The following is a 19,391-nucleotide window of genomic DNA, read 5'->3' on the forward strand; positions in this document are numbered from 1 at the left end:
AATAACTTGGTAATTTAACTATGCTTTCTACTGGCATTTCATCATCTCCTATCGCTACAAGACATTTCACTACAATGGTGCAAAACCAATATTTTAAATTGAACTAATCAGGGCTTCATTTTCATACTTGTCATCGTGTTATATAAAGAGGGCATCTTTTCATACCAAAAGTTGCCAGATACCAAATGGTGCCAAAGCATTCCATTCCTCTAGAAGATACATGGAAATGGAATGAAGCTGTCAGGGGAAGTTCAGGTTGGACATTAGGAAAAGGTTTTTCACTGAGGGGGTGGTCAGTCACTGCAACAGGGTCTCCAGGGAAGTAGTCACGGCACCCAGCCTGTCGGAGTTCAAGAAGCATCTAGACGATGCTCTTAGTCATATGGTTTAGTTTTATGTAGTCCTGAGAGGAGCAGGGAGTTGGGCTTGATGAACCTTATGGGTTCCTTCCAACTTGAGATATTCTATCATACCTCATCCGAAGTCAAATTAATAAAAAAAGGACACAGCAAAGGAAAAAAGCCTTCTAAGCAGAAACAGAGATGCCTTTTACAATGTAGATGCTCCATGTGACAGAGTGGAAAACCACATAAAGATTAGGAAAGTTGTGCTGTGGTTTTGGATTTTTCCAGTTGTTCTTACCACTCAGCCCAGACATTTTCTATGTGTTATGTACTCTAGACTATGCCTAAACTAGTTTATGCAAAACCTGTACTGTGCTAAACCATTTCATGGTGTGGTATCACACAACAGGCCTAAATTATTCAGTTCTTGTGTTCTCATTGCAGCAGAGTCTGTAGGTGGAAAGAAGGGAAACGAGAAGCAAAATAAATGCTCACTTGGGAAGCCTGCCGATACTTTCCCAGGTCAGCAGCTCCTTAGGAAGAGTGGGTTTGGTCCATAATGGAGAAAGCATGGAAAAAACCTCACTGCCAGAACCCACCCTCTCCCCTGCCTTTCTTCATGCAGCACAAGGCTTTAAATTATATGGAAACTTGCACGTAAACTCTTTTTAGCAACCATTCTTTAACAGCACTGTGAACATCAAATTGCAAACACCTTTAGTTACTAAGATAGCTAGCTGCTGCTTGGGTAGCTTGTATTTTACCTGACTGAACTGCCTTAAAGCACAGGATAAGTGCAGTAGTTTCCCATTCCTGTCCTAAGTGCTGGTGTTATATACAGGCTATGAAAAATTAAACAGAGGCAGTAATGTAATGACAGCAGGGTGTCAGGTAGGAGGAAGAAAGAGAGAGAGAGGGAAGCTCGGAGGCATCTAGGTTTTAAAATAAACAACAGGTTTGATTTTCTAACCTTTCCAATAGATAATATCCAGTTTCCTGGAATAATTTTTCTATCTTTAAGTGTATATCTAATTAGATAAAAGTCCTGACTGCTCAAATAAGAACAGATTATTTAACAGTCAGATGACTAATAGTAAAGGACACAGATTCTCCTCCCCACTTACGCCAGCACAGCACACTGCACCTAACTATTTTACCATTTATGAAAGTGGAAGAATCTTCCACATTTACTGGATACCTTAAAGCTTGAGCAGAAGGCAACAAAAATATGAATTACCACCTTCAACCAAACCCCTGGTCTGTGCATTGATGGGGGAGAATGCTGCTGTTTACACGTCTCACCACCCCACCAAATTCAAGCAGGAGAGGAAACCCAGCACAGGCTTGTAGACGCATGTCTTTGAACAAAGCAAAAGCAGCTCTCACTTTGATTTCCATTCCACAGTGTGTCTGCATTGTGCTGCTGGAAAAACATCATGTAAGAAAGCCAAGGCATGAGAAACGGCAGGAATTCAGTAGAGTAATGGGCAAAATGAAAGGTTTTGGTAATCAGCAAGATTTATGAATATGCAGCAGAAGGAAGTACCTTCTCATGTGCAGCCTGCAGTGAGACATGCTGTTCAGTTAATTAGCGGTAAGCCTAGGTCAACACATTGCTCAACACAAGTAATTACATTTTGCTCTTTTTGCACAGCATTTTTGGTTGTCTAAAAGCTCTCGGGCAACAGGAAATTTCCTAGCAAAGGCAGCATTTACTTGATTGGGGAAAAATGGTTGCCTTTTCATTTGCAGATACTTGAGAAATCATTGCTTACAAAAACATGGCAGAGAAACAGTGAAACTGAAGACATCACAGCAATGTAATTCCATTTCTTTGCTAAAATAGTTTTCTTGTAAGAGTTGACACTTTGGATAACTAACATTGCTTGGAAAAAGTATACAAAAAGCATCACACTGCACAGCTCTTGCTCCAAATTGCAAAACAGCAGTGCAAAAACCTACCAGGTAGAGCAGCTAGCCACACTGACCTTTAAATCAACTATTCAGAGCTGAAAAAGTCAAAAAAGGCAGGTCCAAATCTCAGGTACACATACACGCTAATATGTCCTTCTATCAGGATATAGCATTATACAGAAAAAAATATTACACAAAAAGGAAAGCCTGCTACTGAACTACAGAAATGTGCTGTACATAAAAATTTCCTTGCTGCCTTGGGGATAAAGCAAATTACAGCTTATGCAGGTTGAGAATTTGCAACATTGTATTAAACATGCTAGCTGCAAGTATAAAGCTTTTTAAATTCTAAGACCCTGCACTTCTATTTTCCCCACCTCAAAATCCTTTAAAAGAAAATAACACTTGAAGCTGAAATTTCTTAAGTGTGTTTCCATTGCAAAGATAATTTGGGAGTAAGTAGATACTAGGGATGGAGGTGGCAATGAACAAAAGAGAGAAAGAGGCGGGTTGTGCAAAAAAAAAAAAAAAAAAAAGTATTTGGTTTTGTCTCACAATGTTATGCATATTTCCATAAGTACCTCAGAAATTAAATATCCCCAAAAATGTCATATCTCTGTAAGAGGAATATTATGGCTGATATTGAAAGCAAGCATATACACATAAAGAAAATGGTATCTATTTCCTATAGCAATGTAACAGAACAACTAATAATATTATACCACCCCCAACAAAAAAAAATAAATAATCAATAAATGATTCAACAGGGGTCTGGTCCTGATCAGGGCTTTTGAGGCAACAGGGAACCAGACGGTTAGGCTTAATAAGGGAAATCACTCGGAAGCGCATGATCCCACTGCATACAAATAATTGGGTCCATTAACAGTTTGTTATTCCAAGTGTTTTGCTGCACATAATACCCACAAGGCAACAACCACACAATTCCAAATGTTCCTTATTTCAAAGACCTGTAGGTATTGAAAAGATGTTAACACAGAAAATCACACAGGAAGCCAGGGCTTAAGGCTACTACGTATATACACTATTAAGTTTTCATCAAGATAGACTGCTAAACAGGTTTCTGAAAATTCAATTAGAATCAGCCATTTTGGGGGGGGGTGGGGGGGGTGGGTGTCCTAGATAGTTTTATGTCTAATAACCCAAAGAAAATTAAAAGATTTTCTTACATTTAATGTAATCTGTAGAGATGGCGCATAACCACTGATAACAGCAAAGAAATGTAAACTGGGAAAACATGCCATCCTAATTCTGCTGTTACGTGTTCTGTGAGATTGGACAAAACCACCGCTCTCTTCACCACTTGTTTATTAAATGGGGAGAATGAGAAAGGTTAGCATCTGATCTCACTCTTGTGATGTGTGTTTTGGAGAGGCAAAGGGGGTAGAAAGAAAGTGGAGTCATTATTATATAGAAAGTATAAGGATGGTCTTAATGCAAGACAGGCTTAGTATTATTCCTGCCCCCCAACAGAGCTGGGAGAATTTCTGTGGTATACTTCTGAAAATATTCCTATTATGCCCCTCCTGGAAGGGCCAAGCTGGGAAACAGGCACCTAAGTCTTGTCTTCCCCACAAAAAAATGCATGTAGAGTCACAGTCAAATTAAGATGCATTTTTGCTTCAAAGTAATAATCCTCTCCTCACACTTACAACTTCTTCAAGAGAGTCTTCATCATGAACAACTGGTGGAATAACAATTGTGCTTTCCATTAGAGAGCATACTTTTCAACTTCTACTTTAAAAATCACGTAGGATAACAACTCCAAGGTAATTAAGTCTGGCAGCTCATAATTGAATTGCTAGAAGACAAAATGTCACAGCTCCTCAAAACTCTCATTTCAGCTTGTTTTAACATAACAAAGATACTTGAGACATAAGCTATACTAGAAAGTTCAGCAGGTTACACTTAATTTTTTAAACCAATATGCTCTACCGATAAGAATTTGAATGCAAATCCAGCTATAACCTGAACCGAGACGCTTCTGGTGATGCATTTATATCCCTCCCTACAGAAGTAGCTGTGGCAGCACAAACACTCCACGCCAGTTGTAAATGCGTACAGACTCCCCGTAGTGGGCTGCTTTAACCATACTCCAATTGAGTTAAGTGCTAAAATTTTCTAGGCTTAGCGACACCAATATCTTACTTCATGGTAGCTGATCCATCATAGCTGTCGGTGTGCATGCTCTTAGCCCGTGGCAAAGGCAGGATAATTTGAGTTGTTTGCCCTGCCTCATTGAAAACTAAGATGACTCAAATTACTTTGAGCTTGCTTCAGGCAAAGCTCGCACACATGGACAGCTATAATGGATCAACTGACATGCAGTAAAAGATTGGTGGGGCTATGCCCAGCGCTGAAATAGAGCACAAGTCTTGATTATTTTTTTTCCCCAGCACTTAAAAGAACAAGGGCCAAACCTAACTTGAGCCTTTGAAAGCTATGACACAAGTGATCAGACGAGTGACAACTAAAAAGCTCCTACATCCTGCAGTCTCTTTCAAGAGCAACACTAACCACACAATAACTTGAATACAGAGCTTAAGATCTGGACAGAGTTACTCAGTTATCTCTGCTCCTACGTGCTGCAGGTTTGCCAGCTTTGCTTATTCTCCTCTTTTTCCTTCATCACCTTATCCTTGCCATACGTGTTCTTGCCCCAGTCTGCACCAGTTACAATTCTTTGCTTTCACAGTCTCAGTGAGCCTTTTCAAAAATGTACATCTTCAAGATACATCCATCAATGGTGCCTGCAACACTTGCATACATTGAATTATGGTGTTATTTATCTCTTCCATCTGCATTAAGCAAAATCAGGATTAATATCATCTCACATATAGCAGCCATACACTGACACTAATCCCTTTGGTTACCCTCCCATTTTTCCATCAATTTATCTGAGAGTGCTCAAGTTAAACCCAAATTTTAATTTATTTTTCATGTAGATGTCGAGGCACTTTTAACCACTAAAACCCAAATATTACTGCAAGCCCATCACACATACGCAAACTGTCCATAATTAAAACACAAACTAATTTCCAGTGAAGTCTTACTGGTTCATGTCACAACAAAACTTTTATAAATGCAACTATTAAGAAACAAATTCAAACCATGCAACTATCTTCTAGTCATTATGTGGTCACCTGACACTACTGTGTCTATGTTCCTTTGTACCTACTCAAACAGCATGTACTCCATAGCATGTGCTGAACACAAGCACACCATAAGGTGTATTGCTTCCAATGCTATTCCTTATTAACTGAGAGTAGGCAAGAATATAAATTGTATATATCTATTACAAGTACTATAGAGAAGTCCTATCTTGTCCAAGTACGCAGGAAACTGTCAATGCCATTAGAAATTCTCCTTGAAAACTGACACTGCAGAATGTGTCAGTAGTTTCTGATGATGTCAGATGAGAAACTGCAGCAACAGCTAAGAGCAGAGAAGTGCTCCCTCGAGACGCCAACTTTGGCAAGCTGTACTGAAACGTTGGAAGAATGTTTCTGAAATTGAGATTACTGAAATGTAATACCTCTTTTTGAAAACTTTACTGCACACAATTTATCAAGCCAAAGCTACAGTTCCAGGAAGAAAAGACCATCTGTTTTTCTATGGGCTTCTTTTTTCAAGGCTCACCTTTAATCAATTTGAAGGTTTTTTTCATACACTGGAATGCAAAGAATTAATAACTTAAGAACCAGATAAATGACTCAGTGCATCTCCTTGAAACACTGACTCCTCTGATTTTAGTTGTAATTAAGTAGAAAATAACTGCCTACTTGGAATACTGACTCATTAAATCTGATATCTCTACACTTCTAACCTACAAAGGGGGCAACAAGGACTCTGGATCTATTTCCATTCCAAGCTTTGCCCTTCACCTACCATATTATCACTTGGATTAGTATAATCTCTCATAGACTTATTTTTACACCCCAAATGAGAAAGTACTTATGACAACAAAGGTGCTATGCATAATACTTGTAAGGTTTTCAGAAACATGGAAATGAAAGGGTTGCATTATAAACCTTATCTTACACAATTTTAAATTAAATGCTTGTTAAAAAAAAGACCTTGAAAGATCAGAAAAAAATTTACACAGAAAGCAACATAGTATATTCATTCAAGTATTTCTCAAACTCAAAGCGGATTACCATTAGGTAAAGATTTCTTAGAAGTTACATTTAGCCAATATATCAATACTTCTATAATCCTACACTTTTGATATATACAACTAATTCATATAAATATATGAAAAGATAAAAATGAAAGGCATGGTGAAAGTAGCTGGTTTAATTTCCACAAGTATTATACCTTAAATTATCAACATCTGAAGTATCAATTCTATATATGCAGTGCACTGAAACTGTCCAGTTGTCTTCCAAGATATCTTCTCACTTTTACAAGCTCATAAAATAAACAATTTTTTTATGTAAAAAACACAGGACAATTCAAAAAACAAAACCAAAATCTGACAAACGCCGTTTAAAGGTCTATCACATAACAGAGCAGGGCCATTAGAGGGAAGCAGGAGAAATTCTGCTCTTTACTGATGAGATTCAGGGTTGTCCTCTTTAGACACCATTCTCTACTCCATCACTGCCCCACCAAATTTCATACAGATTAATCTTCTTCCATCAATCTTCATTCAATCCAATAGTCTCACTTTCCCACTGTCCCCTAATTATGTGGCTATAGAGAATATATTTGCAAGAATCTGCCACCCAAAACACAGCCTGACTGAACAAGGAGGCCAAGTATTTCTAAGACCTCTTTTTAGATACACTATGGTAGAACAGAAGCGGATCATTCATGACCTTAGGCCATCAAATTATGGCTTGAGTGAAGTATGTAGTTTAGCTGAATCCCTCTCCTGCAATTAATAACACAACAGTAATGGTTTACTAAAAAACAAGCTGTAATTCACAACACTGCAAGCAGTGCACTCAAAGCCCATATATTGTGGAGGGTACATATGGATCTGGCACAGTAATAATGGTTTATAACACTACAGATCCAGGCACCGACTCTACTGCCAGAAATTGTCACCCTGTAACACTAACAACCGAGGTGAATGTCTGCCTGTGCCACCTCTACCATCACACCCCATTACTCTATCAGCCTATGAACAATGATGGCATCGTGGTCTGCTAATACTGACCTGCCACAGCTCCAGCTTCCTCAGCCTATTCATCAAATCTATTAGACATGCTCAGTTTATGCACAGAACTGAGAACTGAAGCAAGCAAATAAATAAACAAAACTTCTAAAAAACTCCTAACACCTTTTCAGGAACTGAATTTGGTGAAGCATAATATAGCATCCATCCACGACCTTCCAATTTTATAAAAGGCGTTTACAAGCACATGTACAAATGTTTTGTTACAAACAAAATACATGCCACTTTTGAAGACATAAGCCTACGAATCTTACCAGACTATAATTCCTGATTCTATCTTCCATCTCAGCTTTAAAAAGTCGCATACACAGCTGATGCCAAGATTTCAAAACATCTCTGCTGTATTATGAAGATAAAACATTTATCTAAATATATTTTCTCATTTCCTGTACCGTTAAAAGAGATGTCTTTTGTCAAGTAAAATTGACCTTAATGTTTGACTGTTAGGGGAAAAAACCCCTGTGTTACCTAGTTGCAGCTCTCACTTAAGAAGACTAAAGGCCCAGCAAGTGAATGCAATAACAGCACCAACAGTACGAGAGTTCCTCAGTATGGAATCCTGCCAAAATTATCCGTTCAGATAAATGGCCTGACAAAAGGGAACCATAAATAAGGTTACTCTTTTGACATCATAAAGTTGATGCATATCCTGCCCAAGCTAGTTTTCTATAAAACAGCAAATAAATCTAAGAGATAAATAAAATGCAGAGAGATGTTTTTTATCTCAGATAAGTCTGTCTATTTATTCAGAAACCATTTGTGCGGCAATTTTTGGCCGATCTGAAATTATTTCTCCAAGTATGTGCAACTCAGATCCATTTCCAGCCTACATCACTATAAATACTGATTATTCCAAATCCTGTACAACATATTTTGTGTAACCAAGTTCAGTTTAAAACTACAGTTAATAAAACTAACCATGAACTTTGCAATTGCCTATAGGGTTGTTTTTTCAGGGTTTTTTTAATCTTCTCAATAGTATAAGTTGGATAATGAAGAAAGAAGCTTGATGAGAACATTTGCAACATGGAGTGAAATAGCACCAAAAACAAAGTGTTGAAAGAGACTTCGAAAAGAGTCAAAAACTTTTTTTTCATAATTTTGAAAAATGCTTTCAGTACATAAAGCAGAGACATTTTCACCTAGAAGCATAAAGAAAATGTAGTATCTTTAAAAAGAAATGCTTAAGCATGTAATCCAGGCATCCTCCGGGAGATTTATGGTTTAATCACTCAATATGCCATATATTTTACACAAGCTTTTTTAAAACTACTGAAACAGAATTTAAACTTAGGTCGTTTAACAGGGTATGAACAGTGCTGGAGAAAATTTAAACACATTTTCCTTTTAAATTAAAGGGTTTAGTGACCTACCAAATCCCGGAATGCTTTTGAGACTGGATTTGAGACAGATTTTCTCAAGTCTGAGGTAGCTGTATCGCAGCAGGCAGTTCCACAGGAACATCCAGTCCATTCGCGTGCGATGGTTCATGATAATGACACTCCTTTCTCCAGGAACAAATCCGTCACCAGTGACAACCACCTTGGCACCAAACACCATTTCCAGCAAGGCCTAGAAATAATATCTCAATATTATGGCTTTACTCCCAGAGGAAAAGCATCAGTCCATTAGCAATAAAAATTAATTTTAATTCTGTCATTTCACTTATTCACTCACGTTATCACTGGTAAGCAAACTTGAGACTGTTTTCTAACAAACAATTCAGCTTTTCTACAGCAACAGTCAGCTGTTTAATGGACAACAATTAAACAGCACTTCTTAAAATGCACTCTTTACAGTCAAAGTCCAACGTTAACCTTACCTTTCCCCAGTTTTCCCAGAATACTATCATGTAGGAATAAAAGGGAATCAGTATAGATAATAACCTGGTAGGTAATCTAAGGAGCAACTGGCTGCAGAAACAATCTGTTGCTCACTATTGCCATGGCCAGGAAGACATCAGAAGCTGTCTTGCTTTCTGCTTGAGTCCAAACGGTCAACACATTTGTGCTTGACTTCTACCTGCAAAAACGGCCAGAAACTAATGGCAGAAAGAGCAGCCGAGAGAGAAATCCCAAAGAAGCTTGAACACAGGACAGGGATGCAGACCTAGGTCTGTACAGCTCTGCAGCACCACCGTGAAGCCTGGGTCTCCACCCCACAATTAGCAAAAAAGCATCAACCACCAAGTGGTGGCACACAGTCACCTATGAAGTGCCATCCCAAGGGATGGAATAAGCCTCACGCTTGGAAGGACACAAGCAAGAGGCTGGGCGAACAGCTTTCTCCATTTTGCCTAAACAGCCAGTGATGCTCTAAGTTGACCTATGCAGTATGTTTCTTGCTTTACCCGCTGCTGTATGTGGCTCTGAAGGGTCAAGTTATAAATCACAGGTCAGTGGTTTATCAGAAGAAAAAAGCAGTCAAGAACTACACAGGACATTTAAGAGCCTGGTGTCATAACCTGGGCAGCTGGACCATAAACATACAGCTCGGATAGATGTATATCAGAGCCCACGAGCATACTCTGGCCGTGTTCACACCACATCCATATCGCCTATTAAAAACGGTTTCTGGCCCGTGACATTACCAAATCACGCAGGGAAGCAGCATATGGAGGAGTGCTGGTTAGTTACAGCAGCAGACCAGGACCAGGCAAATAATTCAAAAATCTGGATAACCGAATGCTAGCACCTTATAACCCTTTAATGCCTAGTGGAAACACAGCGGAAAGGTACAAATTCCCACAGAAGAGGCAGACAGCAGATATCACCTAGAGGTATGACTTGAGGCCCTAAGGTCAGGGCCACTGGCAGGACACTTTCCAACCCAGCACAGAAAAAGAAACTACCAAATCACGATTGGACATTGGAGAGGAATAAACTTAACATTTGGCCTTAACATTAAAAAAATCTGAAGCACTTCAAATTACCCCCTTACCTCCTCTTCCCCATTCCTCTCTTAGAAAAATGCAGAAAAAGGGCAAAGTCTGGGGATTTAAACAGAGCTCTAGGAAGTAAAACAACTTTCTGTTCTGTTCACCTTTCTGCCACCGCTGTGCCACAGAACCTCAAAGAACATAAATTTCTCAGCTTAAGTCACCTGTAAAACTGGAAATACATTCTCAGTCACAAATGACTTGAGATCTCAGGATGAAAAGAATTATACATGCCAAATATTAATACTATTATTAACTCAGCTTACTATAGTTCTGGCAAAAGGTGTTGTTATCAAGAATAACTATGGACCACTGCAAAAGCAGAACAGGTCACATAGCTCCAAATGGTAAACAGTGACCTTCTTTTCAGAAAAGAGAGAAGCAGCCTTTTTTGATAGTTTAGTAAGAACTGTATTACATATTTAATATCCAGTTAAGCATAATAATAAACATGTGTCCCGTTCATACATACATACAAACCCTAATGCTAGCATAAGCCAAACTAAACTGAAAGAGTTAAGACCCACCTCCACTATCCCATCCTGCTGACTCTGCTAGAAAGGAAATTTCGAGTACGTGGAGAGGAGTGAGGAAGGTGGAAGTTTCTTACATGACAGAGGTCAGGTTGAGAGATTCCCTGTTGGGAGTCCACCTGGTCCAAAGTTAGTTTATTATTTGGAGACTCAAACCCAGGTACTTGCTTGTCCTAATTAAGAATATAGGAAGTGTAAGGACAGAAAACTAACGCAGGTGATGTCTGAGCCTCAAAAAAGGTGGATTCAAAATTTTGGAGATCCCTTTCCTGAATCTAAACCCCCAAGGTCCTTACAAGACAGAATCCTTTCCACAAAAATATTCAAATTATTCTGGTTTAGGTCCAGTGTGGGCTGAAATCAAACTTCTAGACTGCAAAGGTTATCACAAACTAGTTGTAATAACTCAGAATTATAAAGCCTAGGCAGCTAATCAAATAAAAGACTAGTTTTTCATGTTGGGGACTTTGCAATTTTAGAAAAATTGGAAGACAAACAGAGAAAGGGTCAACTTTGTGAACCTGTCAGTACTTAGGTAAATTTTACCACGACAAAAAATAACAATCCCTCTATTCCCTTTGCTGGTAATTATTTTGTCTCTCCTAATTTTATTGCATTTAGTAATGACGAAAAGGACAAAATTTTTAGAACATGAAACAGCTGGCACCCCTTTAAAACACACAAGACAGAAACAGAGAAAGCAGAAACTATTCAATATGTAATAAAGATAAATCTTTGTTTATGCCACAAGATATGTATTTCTGCACAGCAATACAGCATCAGAAAAAGTTAAACAAACCTTTAAAGGCCTAGAGGGACAAGGTCCCTTGATTTTTAGAGAATAGATGAAGACACGGGTCCCATTCATACCACCTTTCCTCAGGAACAATTCAAGGAAGAGCTTTGTTATTGATTTCCAGACTCATATAGCTATAAATTTGATGCATTATAAGTGAAGAAGACTTAATTTCAAGGGACAGTTCTTGTTTTTCACCTGAAATCATTTATCTCTAATTCAGCTACAAGGACTAAATTCTAAGAGGATTAAGAGAACAGTGAAGGTCAGCAACAATGTATCAGACAGTGAATAATTTTCCTAATTAGATAGTTGGAGCACAATCGAAAGGAAGAGTTTAAGATGACTCATTTAGGAAGTTTCTAATGTAAAAAAATCCTCCTGCTTACTAGTGCTTCATCGACTCTTCTCTGATTGGCATCTAACTGACACTGGATGGAGATGTCATGAAAAGGCCTTTTCAAGAGTACAATTAAGACACAGTTTAGATTACATATAAATTAAACTGGAAGAAGAGGGGGACTGTAGAGAGGCACCATATAATATGCAACACCAAGCTAAAACCAAAGTCTCTACAGATAGTAAATGTATTAAGGTCTGTTTTGAGAAAAGCATTTAAAACTTCAACAAAAAAGTAAATCAAAAGCGTCAGAGAACAAACTAAATCGTGGGATTACAAACAGTTACACAAAACTTGGCTCAGACTGCAACTTACCACTGGCAGCGTGAGCCAAGTGGCCACAACACAATCGGTGATCCAGCGATACCAGGCCGGTGAGATAAACATCAAAGGTAGAAAAGGACCGAGCATGAATATACTTCCAAAAAAACTTCCCGAGAATAGTGCAAGTACAAAGTATATTCCTTTCCATGACACCATGGCTCTGAAAAAGAAAGTTGGTGTTATGTTAGAGAGATAAACTGAGAGCAGCTACATAATTCTTCAAGTCCACAAGTCCAGTTTGAGTTAGTAATATTCCTTCTTTTTCTGCCATAGCTAATATCACAATGACAGTAAACACAACCAAAATGTCCTATCCCACAAGCAGCTCTAAGCAAGTGACTTTATAAACACAGTGATTTTTAAGGAGCATTGGGATACTAAACGGGTCAAAAGCATCAGCTACATCATAATTTTTCCCACTTAATACAGTACGTATTTCCATTCCAAAATCTAAAACAGCAAGCTGTTTTTATTATCCGAAGGTACAAAAGAGCTGTGTAAGAGAACTACTGTTACATTAAACTTTTCAGCCGTTATCTTTCTCATTGGCAAAGTACTAATGTTAGCATTTTCTGAAGACGGCGAACCTTCCGTTTCTGTTTCTTCTTGCTAAACACAGTGTTGCAGAAACTCATCTTCTCCAGCTAACAAGGGTCTACGTGCAACCTCCTTCAGAAACCACGCAAGCCTGATCAGCCATTTCAAACAGCAGTTCCCTTTTCATCACAGCAGGGCTGGGAAGCAGCAGCTGAAACATCCCGACTCACCCTGGCTTAGAGATTTTGTGACTTTTTGAAGTCTGCTGTACTTCAACTGTCCTTATCAGTTATTTTCCAACCTACTCCACCAAAAAGCAACAGCCTTTGGTTTTTAAGACATAGTCTAGACTTGAAATATCTCAACGTCTGTGCTATCAGGTTGAGTTCCTTATTATAAATTGAAATGTACAGTACACAAACCTTCTTAATGCATTACAGCAGAACACTCAGCAGTCCTCCAAAGCATTTGTAATAGCTACAAGCTTTCACAATTTAGCAACTACTACCAGCTATGACAAAGCAAATGTGGAAATATCAATTCTCTAAATTAGGGCCTAAAAATAGGCTGTTTTCATCTATTTAGGACTCAACCAATTGTTTATAAAATCAAAGGTTAAGTAGAAGTCACTTTTCAGTCACTTTACTGAATTCCTTTTTTTGACAGGCTATTTTAGAAATTGTAAGAGCTCAGATAGACAGAACTTCAGGACAAGAAAAACAGGAAGCTGGTGTTTTTAATTTTAAAATGAGCAATGGAAAAGTAATCCATTAGGCCTTGTGTACTGTAACATACACGATTTATCTCAGGCATGTTTTGTGCAACATCCATAGCAATAATGTTTGCACAGCAAAGTATTTGAAAGTCAAGAAATGGCAACACTAGTGGTGCTAGCACATGAACTTGACTCTGCTACTTCATGCTGACAAGTAACAAAAAAAAAAAAAGTAGCCCTATTTTGGGATACTTTTAGGTTTAAACAATTTCCTAAACCGTACATATTTGGAGGAAGGCCAAGAGAAGAGGCTATGGAAATGTGTTAATGTAAGAAGGATATAGGAAGCTGTACTTAGCCCAACTTCTGCAGCACAGCAAAAAAAGTAACATTAAATACAAGTGTTTGCTGATAGCTGTATCAGAAAGGTTTTAACACAATGAAATTTTAATTCAGACAAATACACATCATTTACATCCTGGAGTACAAAGCCCTCTCTCTCCTGCCAAAAGCAGGAACTAAAGAGCCAGCTGTCCACATATGCATGCACTAAGATACATCAATTTTGACATATCAAGGAACTCTGAAGAGCACTGCACTGAAGAAACAACACACCAACTGCCTCCTTGTATTTATTACTGCAAACCCATGTGGGGAAAGTCCAAAATAAAGGTAGGAGAGCACAAAAGAAAAAAAAAAAAAAAAAAAAGAAACAGAGAAGGATAGAAACAACAGAAGGGGAAGGAGGGGGAAGCAAAGCACTACATGCAGCAGACTAGAAGATAAGGCCTTCTGCTGAGGTGTCAAGTCTTGACATCTAGTGCAAAAGGCAGCAGACAGAATTAAAATTCAATGTGCTTGAGCTAATCAAGCATTTTTTGAGGAACACACACAACAAAACAACTGGAAACATCTAGGGACAGCTTTCAGACAGGTAAAACACACTAGCAGACACAAAACATGAGGTTTTTTAGCTTCAGCCAGCTGCTCTGGTCCTCTGTGAGGCTGCTGAGAGCCACTTGTCATTAGTCAGATGCAATGACGGCCACCAGCCAGACACCCTGGCTCCAGGTGGCTGCCAGACAACACCAAGGTGCACGTTCCGCTTCCATATCCTTGACTACTGCACACAGGTAACCACAGCATTCATGGGAGAAGACCTCGCTCTGTCATCCTCCTACTCTTAGGAAAGCAATGTAGGTCAGTTATCTACAGGTCAAGCTTTTCACAGTTCACACTGGTCCTTCCCTCGAATTATAGCACAGAGGAAAACGTTTAAGAAATTAAATTTTTTTTGTGTATTTTATGTGAAAGACTGTCTTGTGAACTTTTTTTTTTTAGATGAAAGTATCTAAGCTATGGAAAAGACCTGGGGAAGTTCTGAAGTTTCTCTTCTTCAATCTCTACCTCAGCAGTATCTTCTTCAACATTACAGTATAGACATATGTTATACTGCATTCCACTGGGTTGAACACTGTGGCATTTATTTCTAGACACAAAAGATACCATGTGTGTTTTCAGTTGATGTCATTTATTTCTCTTCCAGCCACGTTTCTTAAGTGTGATACATACCATATTTTGCTTATTGCTTATATATAATGCATTATATCTTTACATACGTACACATGTATTTATCTAGAATAATGGATAGGTTTTAGGTCTGAATTACCTCCACCACGATAAAAGCACATACCACGCAAACAGGTAGGAAAACAGAAAACCAACTCCCTCTTAATGGGTTTGAGCAAAACTGCAAAATAAAAACCTGTGATAAGGTGAAGAACTCACAGCAGAGAATAACCATCCAGCTGGCCGCCTGCGAACAGTGCTCAGCAAGCTCTTTGTAGTAACAAGGTGAAACACACTGGACCCATTTGTTTTCATTTGTGGGTGGAGTTACAGCCTGGTCAAGAGATTACATGATTTAAGATGCATCTGCCCATACATGTCAGTTGAGAAACATTTGCATACTCTCACTCTAGCCAGCAGTCAAGGATGGATGGATGCTCCCCACAGAAGCTGCTGGGTGCCTGGGCTGCCAAGCCCACGTGCCCTGTGGTGCAGGCAGGGCTAGGAGGAGGCTGCAGCCCCAGCCTGGGTCCAGCACACCGGCCAGACCAGCTGCGCTGCTGGAGCCACGTGCCCTCTCAGACCCAAGCGGTCCCAGCACCTCCTCACCTGGGAGGACACTGCCCAGGCTTGTAAAGCGTACACAGCCAGCTCTGGTCAGATGAGATAATTAGTCACAACCTTGTGTTCTACTAAAGCTTCGGCAGGGTTTGGCAATTGCCCTAGCTCTGAAGCAGGACAGCTGTGCTCACACAGTGCTGCAACTTGCCTAACGATCTCTTTGCTCGTCTTTGCTCAGCTTTTTGGGTTTTTTTCCCCTTCCCAACAGCCACCCCTCTCCCAGCCCTGCATCCCACATCTCCCATCCTGATGCAGCAACACCCTGTTCTCCCCCTCGCCATACCAGATCATTTGGGCAGGTGAAGCGCAGCAGGCTCCATCCAAGCGGCCATCCACGCTGCTGAAAAGGAAAGCCGTAATGCCGAAGGCTGCATGGCTGGCACACGGGATCAGCTCTCGAGTCCTGCCCCGCCAGGCTCTGCACGCTGCTGTCCACTTGTACTGGCACTCCCAGGGCTGTTGCATGCAGTTTACCACGGTGTTGGTCACCTGGGGAATTCCCAGACACCCACTACCGAAGACAACTGGGAACATCCTTCTACGTCTCTCAGCCCCTTAACCACCCAGCTTAGGAACGAAGTTTCTTTACATGTCTATCAGCCATCCCCCATCAAAGACAGGCATTCAACAAGAGAAGTAACAGCTACAATGCAAAATACCTGCCTGCAACTTCAAAAGACAATTAAAAATAAAAACCCCAAACAATCTCAAAGGGAAAGGAGTACTTAATGAGGACTTGTAAAATGGTCAAAAATAAATGTGAAAAATCTCAAAACAAAGAAAACTGGAGCTGATTCATGTAAGAGATGAGACACCCAAGAAATGAATTACAGGATTCAACAGAAGGTCTGAATAACAGACCCCAAGCATTTTCAAAGTACAAAGTATTTCCTCACTGCTGCTGACAACCATCTCTTTCTTATGCAGCAATCGCCCTCAACACTAGATTTTACATGTATTATTACAACCTTTATGCATCTTAAAGCCACTTTCCATTTGCTGTGTGGGTCAGAGCTGTGGGGTGAGAGTCAAAATCATAAGATCCAGGCTGAAAGTTGCAAACCGTGAGAAAGACAGCACCCTCATACTGGGTAGTTCTTCATCTATTTTGTGGCAGAACTCCAAGTTATTGAGGGACTGTACTTCACATGTTCTCGTTGCCATAGCAGAAGGAAAACATGCTCTGTCTCCAGGTAACGGGAAACAGTAATTCTTAAAATATAATTTATGTTTTACACTTAAGTTTTAAAAATTCTTGGCTACAATGGCACAAATTACTTTCCAAAACAGTGGCATTTTGGTAAACTTCATCTTTGTTAAAATATTTACTTGAAAATAGTTCAATATTCTTTGCAAACATAGTGTTTGCATAATAACATAAAACAGAGGCTTGTGATCAGATTTTGTCTTGTTTCGCTTATCTACTTGCTTTTATGCAAGATGTAGCTGGAATGACAGACAAACCACAGCTTGTTAGGATGACTATTTCAAAAGGTTTTCCACAGCCTGTTCTCTACAACAAAACTAGCTTTTCCTCACAACTGCTTCTATGGCTTATAAGTGGGCAAAGGATGCAAAATCAGTTTATCTGGTAAGAAACAAAAAGTTTCTTTTTTTTTTTTTTCCTAAGTTTCTAAAATTAAAGGTCTAGAAATTTCACAGTAGTCAAGACTCACCACATGCTTCATGTTTCCTTAACAGTTCCTGGCTAATTCAAAGGTCTTGTACAAACAGGTTAATTCATCTTCCAGGTTCAGGAATTAAGCAATACTACCTGACAAACAAAGGCAGCTGCCTGATAACTAGAGTCTTTTAAGCACTTGGTATTATGCAGTCAGCAAATCAGGTTTTATTACACTACTGAAAAAATAAAGAAATGCTCATTAGTGCCAATAAAACAACATTGTATTATTGCCGGTCAGTATGTTTCCATTCAATCAGCATGCACAATAAAACTGTTCATTAGTCTTCAAGAACTGAACAGGGAATACTAGGCACTGGGTTTAATTCTTCTTTCAGTCAATTACCAGTAGAAAAGGTAAACATTATCTTCAATTAAAATCAAGCAGAAACTGACACAGACAGCCAATGATACCTTTTCTCTTAGAGTTCTGCAAAGAAAGCCAGCAGTTAACCGGGAACCGACTTAATTGAGTTCTGCATTTCCTCTAAGCACGGCAAATGGAAGAGGTGAGCTGGAAGTTCCAGCACCCATATTCAATTTTGCATTCTGAAACATAATTTCCAAGTCAGAAGCACAGTTGCAATTCTCACAACGATTTTTAACACCTTTCATCTGGGTGAATTGGACTTCAAGTAGATGGGCAAGAGGGAAACAAAATTGCCAGCTTCCCAGGTGTCCATCAAACAAGCCATCAAACGAATGACTCAAACTTTTACTTGTTCACTAGTTTTTAAGGTTACTAAACAAAATCATCTAGACAGGAGAGCAAGCAGCTGGACAATCCTTCCTGGCTTGCAAGGCACATAATGCAGGGCTCTCAGCAGCCACCGAGCAGGTGGCCAAATGACAAGGCGTCAGCCAGGCAGACCAGTGGAAATGACACATGCTAGCAGAATGTTTCAAGTCCAACAAATCACCAGGCTTTTCTGTTGGGAGTATTTTATGAGTGGTTTGGGTTTTTTTCCCCCATAACAACATTACAAAGGAAATTTTTACCAATTCTTGCACTCAAGAGCAAGAAACTAGTTTCTATGTAGTACCATATTTTAAAAAGAAAATTGCTTACAGCGAGCTTTTGTAGAATGACTCAATTGTATTTCCAGATCTACAACTCACCCCATCTCTGTGGCCATGTAACATTTCATTTGTGCCTCAGTTAAAAGAACTGCAGAAATAGCAGAGGTTATATGGGAAGCAAAGACAGGAAGAAGCTGAATTATTAATTTGCACAGATATTCACTCTAATCAGTAGCCCACATGATACAGGCAAGAAGCTCCATCAGTCTCCAGAGACCTCTTTATGAAACTACATTTTATTTCTGATCCTTCTCTCGGGCACTTCAGTATTTTAAGGAACACACAAATACAACACAGATCACTTATAGAAAAAAAATGTGAAGAAGCAGGCACTTGAACAAAAGGGAAGTAGTTTCAACAGTCAATTCTTGCATTTAAAAAATGAGATTTTTTTTAAATGAAATTTAAGAGGGTTAACATGTGTATCATAATATAGGATAGGGTAATAAAAGATAATTATCATCACAAACCACATCCGTGACCCTCTTTAATAGTATAGCAGGTATTACCTTACACATGCACAAAAAGTGCAATACTTAATGAGTAATTTCCGTAAATATTACCAATAAAATATGATTATTGCTGCATCTTACAATTTATTATCTCTTTCATTTGCAAAGACTTAATCTGACTATTGTAATTCAATAAAAAAATTAATAGAATTTTTAATTTGCTCTTCCAAGTAATTGTGTCTTTCCAAATGCAAAAAAACCTGGCTGAGATTCTTTGCAATACAACC

The 19,391-nt window shown here is 39.1% G+C and overlaps 1 protein-coding gene across 5 annotated transcripts in view; it reads right to left on the reverse strand.

The window, feature by feature from the left end:
* The window catches only part of LCLAT1 (lysocardiolipin acyltransferase 1), a 117,039-nt gene that overhangs the window by 63,992 nt on the left and 33,656 nt on the right, over positions 1-19,391 (reverse strand). For 3 of the 5 annotated variants that reach the window (XM_055725573.1, XM_055725571.1, XM_055725572.1), the window contains 2 exons: positions 12,441-12,609; positions 8,832-9,030 (listed from right to left, as the gene is read on the reverse strand). In XM_055725573.1, coding sequence (XP_055581548.1) covers positions 8,832-9,030; positions 12,441-12,605 — 364 coding nt within the window. In that variant the 5' untranslated portion in view covers positions 12,606-12,609. Of the gene's footprint in view, positions 1-8,831; positions 9,031-11,006; positions 11,086-12,440; positions 12,610-19,391 lie in introns of those variants that run through there. The other 2 variants (XM_027797914.2, XM_055725575.1) reach the window with 2 other exon arrangements.

The sequence above is a fragment of the Falco cherrug genome, chromosome 13 (assembly GCF_023634085.1).
Source record: "Falco cherrug isolate bFalChe1 chromosome 13, bFalChe1.pri, whole genome shotgun sequence".
Taxonomy (NCBI): Eukaryota; Metazoa; Chordata; class Aves; order Falconiformes; family Falconidae; genus Falco; species Falco cherrug.